The sequence below is a fragment of the Triplophysa rosa genome, linkage group LG19 (genome assembly GCF_024868665.1).
Source record: "Triplophysa rosa linkage group LG19, Trosa_1v2, whole genome shotgun sequence".
Classification (NCBI taxonomy): Eukaryota; Metazoa; Chordata; class Actinopteri; order Cypriniformes; family Nemacheilidae; genus Triplophysa; species Triplophysa rosa.
This window is the reverse complement of record NC_079908.1, coordinates 16,037,802-16,048,409: the sequence shown is the minus strand read 5'-3', so window position 1 is coordinate 16,048,409 and position 10,608 is coordinate 16,037,802. Positions and strand designations below refer to the sequence as shown.

General features: G+C 38.1%; 1 protein-coding gene across 1 annotated transcript; it reads left to right on the top strand.

The window, feature by feature from the left end:
* The first annotated feature begins 4,669 nt into the window (after positions 1 to 4,669).
* On the top strand, positions 4,670 to 7,330 carry LOC130570411 (beta-1,3-galactosyl-O-glycosyl-glycoprotein beta-1,6-N-acetylglucosaminyltransferase 4-like). The gene is made up of 2 exons (XM_057360708.1): positions 4,670 to 4,775; positions 5,669 to 7,330. The coding sequence occupies exon 2, from the start codon at positions 5,670 to 5,672 to the stop codon at positions 6,924 to 6,926; it is 1,257 nt and encodes a 418-aa protein (XP_057216691.1). The 5' UTR covers positions 4,670 to 4,775; position 5,669; the 3' UTR covers positions 6,927 to 7,330.
* Positions 7,331 to 10,608: the final 3,278 nt, after the last annotated feature.

Below are 10,608 nucleotides of genomic sequence, written 5' to 3'. Positions count from 1 at the left end.
ATGAGTATACAGTACATACAGTATCTCACAGAAGTGAGTACACCCCTCACATTTTAGTAAATATTTTATTATATCTTTTCATGTGACAACACTGAAGAAATGCCACTTTGCTACAATGTAAAGTAGTGAGTGTACAGCTTGTATGACAGTGTAAATTTGCTGTCCCCTAAAAATAACTCAACACAGCCATTAATGTCTAAACCGCTGGCAACAAAAGTGAGTACACCCCTAAGTGAAAATGTCCAAATTGGGCCCAAAGTGTCAATATTTTGTGTGGCCACCATTATTTTTCAGCACTGCCTTAACCCTCTTGGAGTTCACCAGAGCTTCACAGGTTGTCACTGGAGTCCTCTTCCACTCCTCCATGACGACATCATGGAGCTGGTGGATGTTAGAGACCATGCGCTCCTCCACCTTCTGTTTGAGGATGCCCCACAGATGCTCAATAGGGTTTAGGTCTTCACCTTTACCCTCAGCTTCTTTAGCAAGGCAGTGGTCGTCTTGGAGGTGTGTTTGGGGTCGTTATCGTGTTGGAATACTGCCCTGCGGCCAAGTCTCCGAAGGGAGGGGTTCATGCTCTGCTTCAGTATGTCACAGTACATGTTGGCATTCATGGTTCCCTCAATGAACTGTAGCTCCCCAGTGCCGGCAGCACTCATGCAGCCCCAGACCATGACACTCCCACCAACATGCTTGACTGTAGGCAAGACACACTTGTCTTTGTAATCCCCACCTTGTTGCCGCCACACAAGCTTGACACCATCTGAACCAAATAAGTTTATCTTGGTCTCATCAGACCACAGGACACGGTTCTAGTAATCCATGTCCTTAGTCTGCGTGTCTTCAGCAAACTGTTTGCGGGCTTTCTTGTGCATCATCTTTAGAAGAGGCTTCCTTCTGAGATGACAGCCATGCAGACCAATTTGATGCAGTGTGCAGCGTGTGGTCTGAGCACTGACAGGCTAACAGTGGTTTACTCACTTTTGTTGCCAGCGGTTTAGACATTAACGGCTGTGTGTTGAGTTATTTTGAGGGTACAGCAAATTTACACTGTTATACAAGCTGTACACTCACTACTTTATATTGTGGCAAAGTTTCATTTATTCAGTGTGAAAGTGAAAGTGTTGTCACATGAATAGATATAATAAAATATTTACAAAAATGTGAGGGGTGTACTCACTTCTGTGAGATATGTATATAAATGCTCAAATATAAGGTACTGTAAATATAAAAACGGTAAATGACCATTTCACAGATTAGTTGATATGTGAAACAAAATGTGTATAACACTTAAAATATAAAACATAAATAGAATGTAAAACCTGCTAAGAAGTTTATGTTCATCAGCAGCCCGAAGAAACTTTTGGGGACTTGCTGGAAATTTCTTCTGAACAGTGTCTGAAAGAGAAATGTAAATACACTGTCAGATACTTGTTATGAGAGAATTTGGGGAATAATTCACCCAAAAATGAAACATTTTGTCATCATTTGCTCACCCTGCAGTTCTTTCAAACCTTAATACATTTCCTTGTTGTGCTAAACACAAATCACAAAGTTTGTAACTAAGCTGTTTTGGGTCACCATTGACTCCCATAGTAGTCTTTTGTCTGAATATGGGAGTCAATGGTGACCCAAAACGGCTTAGTTACAAATTTCTTCATTTGTAACAACTGAGGGTGAGAAAATGATGAAGAAAATTTTTCATTTTTAGATGAACTATTCCTTTAAAGACCTTCAACACTTTTATACCTATATAATAAGTTCCACTTTTGTGGGTCCAAAGGAGGCTTGGCTTGTGATTCTTTGTTGGCATTTCAAATTCTCCCAGAAAGGCTATTAGTAGCTAACATGCTCCTTCCAAAAACAGCCACGGCTAAATCCTTGATCATGGCTGACCATGATGTGCCCCCTCTACCACCACACACTTGGAATGTATCCTTTGCAATGTTTCGTTTTCTATGGATTTCAACCTTGTGCAATACACATTAAATAATAAATTGAATGGCAATATTTTTAATCTGTGTTTTACAAAAACTTATGTTTTCTTAAATCACACAAAAAATGTAATAGACTAAAATCTAAAAATAGTATTCTCACTGTAACAGACTCAGTGCCTACACCGACCACGCCCCCTGCACCAGTGCCCTTGCCCGGATTCACTCGTTCACAATCCCTGGACTTTTGATACTATGAACTACACTTCCCATATTAACACCTGCAGCCTATTAACCAGGACTCTATTTATACTCACCTTCAACTTGTTGTCAGGTCTACTAGTCTTATGTGTTTTGTTTAGTACTGACACAGTTGTTATCTGTGGATTACTTAACCCTCACGTGGTCCAGTTCAGTTGGCACAGCAAGCTTGTTTACACTGCTGCAGCAACTCCGCAATTCTGTTAATACTCTCTAAAGAAAGAAAACAGTGTTTAAATGAACTCATTCATTACAGCAAAAAATCTATAATTAGTGCTGTCAATCGATTAAAAAAAATAATCTGATTAATCACACATTTTTTCTGTGATTAATCTCGATTAATCGCACATAATATTAATGTTTTATAATATACTTTTACAATCTAATAATTTTACATTTAAGATTCAAATTAATGTAGAAACAACTGATTTCTTTAACAGCATCATTTTATGAATGAAAGCCAACATTCTGATATTAGTACCGTTACTGATGTCGCTATTAAATTGATTACTTTTTATTTATTCTAACATTAATTATAGCCATTCAAAAGTATAACTGGGAGCTATCATGTCTAATAGGTAGGAAATATACAGAAATTGAATAGAAGTTCTCAAACACAAATACAGTCTTTAATGCTATATTCAAAATTAAATACACAAGAATTTTCATTAAAGCTAACACATTGAATTCCTCATTTCTTCTGATCTTTGATTAACATTAGTGACAGGAGTCACAGCAGTAGGTTTAAGAACGCCACTCCCATTTTCACAACTCTTTGCATTCATTTAAGATTTTATTTAACACATTGAAGTCTGTGCTTATGAAAATGCTATACAAAACGGGCTTTCTGTCATAATCTTGTGTGGTTTTATTCATTCAAGCACAAAAGAGAACTAATACTGGTGCGCTGTCTGACAGATTCTGACAGATATTCACTGACGCAGCCTTAAGCCCGTGACTGTACACACCAGACTGAACCTCGCGTTGCGTTTTGCCGCGTCCCACAGCTAGAAGCGGTCTATCTTCACTGAACAAAACAACTGTTTCAAAATGCGCTTAAGTGGTTTAAAAGCCTGTACACGAATAAGAGCGTGATTATATAATGTAGCCTAGACAAAGGATGACACACAACAAACGGATGCAGCGTTAATTGCGTTGAATATTTTTAACGCGTTAAGGTCTTTGCACATACAGTCCGAAATTTTCGTATGCGTTTTTTCGTATTTGCCTCTGGTTTGTACGGTGTCTCTGAATTGTTATAAAACGCCTCTCAAAATGCTTGCAACGGATGCGAAAACGCAGAAAATCGAACCCGGTCCGAATTTTGTTATGACGGACGATATTATCGGAGGCAGTTTGTAAATGTGATTGACACAACGTGAGGTCGTATTTATTTTTTAACCTGCCGAAATTTCGGACGCAAATGTCGGACTCAATGTGCAATGGGCTTAAATCTGAAAAAAAAAAATCGCATGCGTTAACGCGTTAACGTTGACAGCCCTAAAACTATGTATTTATACTGTATATTTAGTTGCTGATTCTCTGCTCTCAAGGCTTTGATTTCTTTTCTCAGGTCATGTACAGGTATTGTGTCATTTTCTTTGTTTTTTTTCTTCTATTTTTTTAAGCAACAGTGTGTCATTTTATGTTTTTTTCAACCTAAATTGAGAGACAAATTTAAAGTCACCCAACAGCAAAAAACACATGTTGTCTCTTAAACGACGTTAACTTGATTTATCAGGAAGTTATATTTTACTTTTTGAAATCTCTTCTGGACTTGATGGTGGGCTGTTTTCTGGACTAAATATTATATTCCTTTTTATTGCTCTCTTTCAGGCAGCTTGCACTCCTCTTTTTGCCTTCTCTCTTCTAAAAAATGTTTAGACATTTCAGTAGCTTGTCCTTATTTTGTGTACAGGAAAGGCTCATTATTTCAAATGAATAGTTCAACCAGGAAAAATAAAATGCATGCATTCACTCCTTCACCAATCTCACCATTCAGCTTGAGAATAAGAGCAGGAGAGCTTTCATCTTCATACTTGACATCAACAACATCCCCCTTGTGAACTACAGATTGAAGAATGTCTTTTCTCTTTACAGTGTCCAGAGAGGCGTCCATTTCTGCCCATTCAATTAATTCCCACGATTTGTCTATAACAGCAAAAAAGGACTACATTTTAAAACAGACAGACATGAAGGCAGGCATACAGACAAGAAAGAAAGAAAGAACGAAAGAAAGAAAGAAAGAAAGATACGTAGTCTCTAACCTTTTTCTAACAATTCCCGGATTAAAAACTGCAATGGTGAAGCGAAACATGCATATCAGGTTTGTGCAGTTAATCAGTACTAAAAAAACAGTTTATCAGTTCTTTGAATCAGTGAAGCATTGAGACAGATTATGACTTACAAAGGCCACCGTGCTAGTTATTGTCTAACTTTCCCGCCCATCAAATAGTTCTTATCTTTATGTTTGTGCCATAAGTGGAAGTTTCAGTGCTTGTGAATATTTAAACCACACTTACCTGTATGCTTTAAATGCTCGGCTGCACCTTTGGGAAAGCGCCTTGGCACATTATAAAGGTATGGTACCATTTTACAATAAGGTTGCATTTGTTAACATTAGGGTTGAACTGACAATGAACAATACAGCATTTATTAATCTTAGTTGATGGTAATTTTAGCATTTACTAATACATTTTTACTCATATGTGTTAACATCAGTTATGACAGAGTGAACTAACATGAATAGATGTATTGACATTAACTAACATACTGAAAAACTATATTGTTAATTGTTAGTTCATGTTAGTAAATGCATTTACTAATGTTAACAAGTACAACTAAACTAAACCTGTTGGTTGTCTGTCTCCACTATTTACTGTACATAAATGTACAGAATAGATAAAGATGTCTATGCTCTCCTACTTGTAAGTCGCTTTGGATAAAAGCTGTTAAGTTTTCACTCTGCTGGGTTTTTACAGGCAGGGTTACATAAAATGCCCAAGTCAATGCCCGTGATCTCATGATAACATGCAGTCACACATAAAAAAGAATGTACTGGAAAAATATGATATTTGGGGTTCAATAACAGTTGATTTCTGGGTTATAATTTGGTCTGCTGATCCAGTATGTCTCCTCACTGTGAATTTAACTAAAGGACTGTTTTGGCACTATAGGTTAGATTCAGATTTAGAAGGGATAGTTCACCCAAAAATGAAAATTCTGCCATCATTAACTCACCCAGGTTGTTCCAAACCTGTATAAATGTATTTGTTCTGCTAAACACATAAGATATTTGGTAAACTGTCCGTTTAAGGTTACTGTAAATGTTTGTATGTGCTCTTGTGGGCGTGTGTTTATTCCCGTTTTTAAAAAAATGTGTCAGACCTTGTTCTTCCTCAAATTAGTTATTTTTTGTCTGTGTGCAAGGACACAGAGACATAGCGAAGTAACAGTCTCCGTTTTCCCTACAGAATGAGAAGATTGTGGCTTCAGCGCACAGCGACAAAGGCCATTGCTTTTTTTGTTTTCTTGTTGATAGTCTTTGTATATGTTTATAATTTTGTATTTGCAAGAATAAATGAAGATGACATTTCGGGATCAACAGAAATGTTTGTGAGACAGCGACTAACAGTCAAATATGGAATTAATTGTTCTGCAATATATGACATGGAACCTGTGGAACTGGGAAAGTCTTTAGCTGTCCATAAAAACAAAAGCTACGTGGGGCCTTCTGACATGAAGATTGCAAACGCCACCTCTGACTGTGATCGGTTTGTTGTATCAGAGGGTTTTGATGCGATACAAGGCTCTGAGTTTGAGCGTGAGTTTCCTCTTGCTTACTCTTTGGTTGTTCACAAGAATGCTGATCTAGTGGAGAGGTTACTGAGGGCCATTTATATGCCACATAATGTTTATTGCATACATTATGACCAGAAGTCTTCAGATGACTTTAAATCAGCGATGCAAGGACTCACCCGCTGCCTCCCTAACGTCTTCATCGCCTCAAAGCTGGAGAGGGTGCAGTATGCAGCCATCTCACGCCTCAAAGCAGACCTCAATTGCCTGTCTGATCTCATGGAGTCTGAGGTCAAGTGGAAGTATTTCATCAACCTGTGTGGTCAGGACTTTCCACTGCGGACGAACGCTGAGCTGGTGTCAGATCTAAAGATGCTTAAAGGCAAGAACATGGCGGAAACCAGACAACCTGGTGGAAAGAAGTGGCGTTGGAGTTTTCACCATGCTCTGAAAAATAACATATCTGAATACTATAAGTCTCCTCTAACCATTTCTGAGCAGAAACTGCCACCACCTTACGATTTACAAATGTTTGTGGGCAGTGCCTACGTTACACTCTCACGGGAATTTGCACTTTTTGTTCACTGGAGTCCTCTAGTCAGAGATTTCTTGGTTTGGTCTGAGGACACATACTCACCCGATGAACATTTTTGGGCAACTCTGGTTCGTGTGCCGGGAGTACCAGGAGAGGTGATGAGATCTGACCCCGACATCACAGAACTGACAAGTAAAACTCGTCTGGTGAAGTGGGTGGCTTTTGAAAATATTCTTTACCCACCCTGCACTGGGAAGCATGTACGGGCTGTGTGTGTTTATGGTGATGATGAGCTCAGATGGCTTCTTAACTATGGTCACTGGTTTGCTAATAAAGTGGACACAAACATAGATCCTATTATTATTGAATGTTTAGAGGAGAAGCTAAAAAACAGGTAAAGCCAAAAAAAACAATAAAAAACTGAAGGATTTTTTTAGAGGACCAAAGAATTAAATAAGATGCTTTGCTTATTTACTTATTAAAATATATATTTTTTTACATTAAAAACAATTGTGATCACCACCCTTCTTTCCTCATTCCTCTCAGTTTTCTCATATTAATAAATAGACTCCACCTCTTACATGACTAAACCTATTCAGCACTCTCTCGCCTTCACAGTGGCTGTTCACATACAGTACCCTTGAATTAAGCCAAAACAGGTTGTAAATAAATGAATTTATTAAAACACACATGTATTTAAGTACTGTATATTTGCATTAATAATGGCAATTGTTCACAGAAGAGCTTTATATTTGCATCCTGTGTACCCTGTTTTGCATACTGTTTTTGAATTCCTTAACCCCTAAATAAAAATGTTAAACATAAAAACTTGATTTGTCTAACTTTTTGCTACACATTTAGCTCTCTTTAGCTACATGTTTTTCAGCAATCATGGACATTACTGTAGAAAGAAGTGTAGTTTCAATAGGCAAACTGGTTATTTCAGTAACTATTGTGCTACTAAAGAGAAGAATAAGGTTGGTTCTTGTATTCAATTTTGCTTTTTTTTATTGTTTGTCTTTGTTTGTCTATGTGTGTCACTGACCACTCTTTAAAATGCCTAGTGAGAGACTCACTCTTAAATTGCTCATCGAATCTCTCTTTCATTCCATTTGGCAGAGATCTGTGACCGTAGCTATATATGATAACCTCTTGTAAAGCAGTAAATGATCTGTTTTCTTTGTAAACATTTTTGCCGTTCATCAAATGTTGTTATTATCAGACGGTTGCACACAGTTCTAGACTAATCTTACAAGTTTTCATCACCCCACCCACATTTAATCTCTGCATTTCATTCCATTATTCTGAGATTTGTCAGAATACAAAAGATTATAAGGCCATAACTAATCACACAGAATGTTTTCTTCGTAAAAAACCTGTGCCACTCAAACTGGTTATTTCAGATAGTTATATATTGTAAATATGTTTCAGACTAGCGCTATATTTGTCTTACCCTCAACCAACATTATTTTAAGTATGGGAGTGGCATATTTTGAGTTTTGGTAATTGGGTTTGTTGTTTACTCAGATCTGGCAACCCTGACATTTATATTACATTGATGCATTTAGCAGACACTTTTATCCAAACCCTTAATTTAGGTTTGGCTGCCCAGCATACACGCTCACAGGTAGGCAAAAAACAAACTCCATGGCCAAGACATTAAAGTTGTCAGGAATTTGTGACAATGGTAGTCAAAAGTGTCCCAGAACTGTATGCTTTCCTACATTCTTAAAAAGATCTGTTTTTGTGAACAGAACAAAGAAATGTATAAAGCAATTTTTAGTCAAAGGTGGGCAAGAACTGTTTGGTTACAAGCATTCTTCCAAATATCTTTCTCTGTGTTCATTAGAGCAAAGACATTTATACAGATTTGAGGGTGAGTAAATAAAGATGGAATTTTCATTTTTGGATGAACTTTAAGCAAATTATAACTTTAAACGAATTCTTTGAAATGTTTGAAATGATCAAACCCACTGGATGTCCTTTCTTTGATAGTTCGTGAGACAGGCGAAGTTACACAACTTTCTTGGTTATTGTAGTCTAAGTGTTGTGTTTTTTATTATTTGCATTGTTTCTCTACAGTTTTCTTTTTATAATTTTCCTACAAAGTAACATGTTTGAAAAAGTAAAATGTCCCCATCTGGTGTCCACCCATTGAATCTCAACCACTTCCACTTCTGGGTTTGATCAAATCAAAGGCACACAACGACATACTGTATGTGCATAGAATTTAAAAACATAATCCTGATTCAACACACCTTGTCTATAGGTTCCATGTGGTTATAAAAAAAGACCAAACTGTCCATGAATGTCGAGTAGTCTATTCATGAAATTTACTTGCACATTTAGGCTTGGATTTCAAAATGGGTCACCTGAAAAGTCGAAAACCACTGCATTGATTTTCGCTTAATAGGACTAGGTGTTATAATCCCACTATTTCAGCACAGTTGAATTGCCCAATAGGACATTTCCCACGCCTTATGCATGAGAGGGGGAAGCAGTCAATGAATAGAGGAAAGGAGGTCTGAGGTTTCACTGGGTTCGTCGGTGTCATGCCCTGGTGCTGGCACCTCGGTTTGCCACCTGAGGGCGCCATGTTACTTTGTGTTCTGCCTGTTCCCATCATGCTTTGTCTCGTTATGATGTATTGTTTCACCTGTGTCTCATTACCTGTTTGTCCCTTCATCTGTGTATATAATGTATAGCCCTTGTGTTCATTGTCTGGTGTGTATAGTTGTAAGTTCTCCACGTGTTTCCCCTGCCTGGATTTACCTTTATGTGTTGTTTGGACTTTTATATTAACTGTTTACTGCGCGTGGATCCGCTCCTTGTTTTCCCTCTGCTCACCGTGACAGTTGGGTAGGCATCCTCTGTGTTAAATGATTATAGAAATACATAGCATACTTACCTTTCCTTGCCATTATCAGAGATAATGAGTTGTGTGTCCCACTTTCATCACATCCATTATCCTGGGTGAATGATGCGTTTTGGTGAGGTCTGCTCAACTCAACTCAGCTCAACTCACTTTTATTGTCACATCACCACGTGTGGTGAGTGAAAGTCTTGGGTGCATACTCCATACAAAGTAGAATGCAGTTGGACAGACAACTGTATGACAAACAACTGTATGACTTTACAGACTTAAGTGACAGTATGTAGTGCAGACGAACAGTGCACAGTATAAATAGACAGACTGCACAGAAAGGACAATATACATTATACACATATGGACAGTATATACACAATATATACACATAAGACGTTGAACATACACATTAAATATGCAGGTGTACACATGAATGTGCATGTATAATGGATCAACCATATCAGAATCAGAATCAGAATCAGAAGAGCTTTATTGCCAAGTGTGCTTGCACACACAAGGAATTTTCTTTGGTGTTGGAAGCTTCTAGTACAGACATTCAACACAATGACAATACAATATAATACGATTTACAGTCTAAAAGATTCTAAATTGTGCATATATAAAATAAAGACTATTTTACAGAAAATGGGGGATAAGTAACATCATAGGTATGTAAGTTTGGTAATGGATGGTTATTGCATTAGGTGCAATGCATGATGCATTATAGTCCATGAAACTGTAATGCATGGTAAAAAGAAGTGTGAGCGTGTGGAGTGTATCAGTTTTTGATGTTGAGCAGTCTAATAGCCTGAGGAAAAAAGTTGTCCTTCAGCCGGTTTGTGCGGGACCTAATGCTCCGGTATTTTCTGCCCGAAGGCAGCAAGGAGAGCAGCCTGTGATTTGGGTGGCTGGTATCACTGATGATCTTCCTGGCTTTCCTCAACTGTGCAGGTATAAAAGGTCTGAGGATTTTTTGGCTCATCCCAAACTTCTTCAGGCACCTGAGATGAAAAGAGGCGCTGGGGTGTGCCTTCTTTAGCACTGCATCAGTGTGAACAGTCCATGTGAGATCATCAGTGATGTTAACCCCAAGGAACTTGAAGCTGTTTACCCGCTCCACAGGTGTCCCGTCGATGGTGATGGGGCTGTGTTCCTTGTCCTGCCTCCTGAAATCCACCACCAGCTCCTTGGTTTTGTTGGTGTTGAGCAAGAGA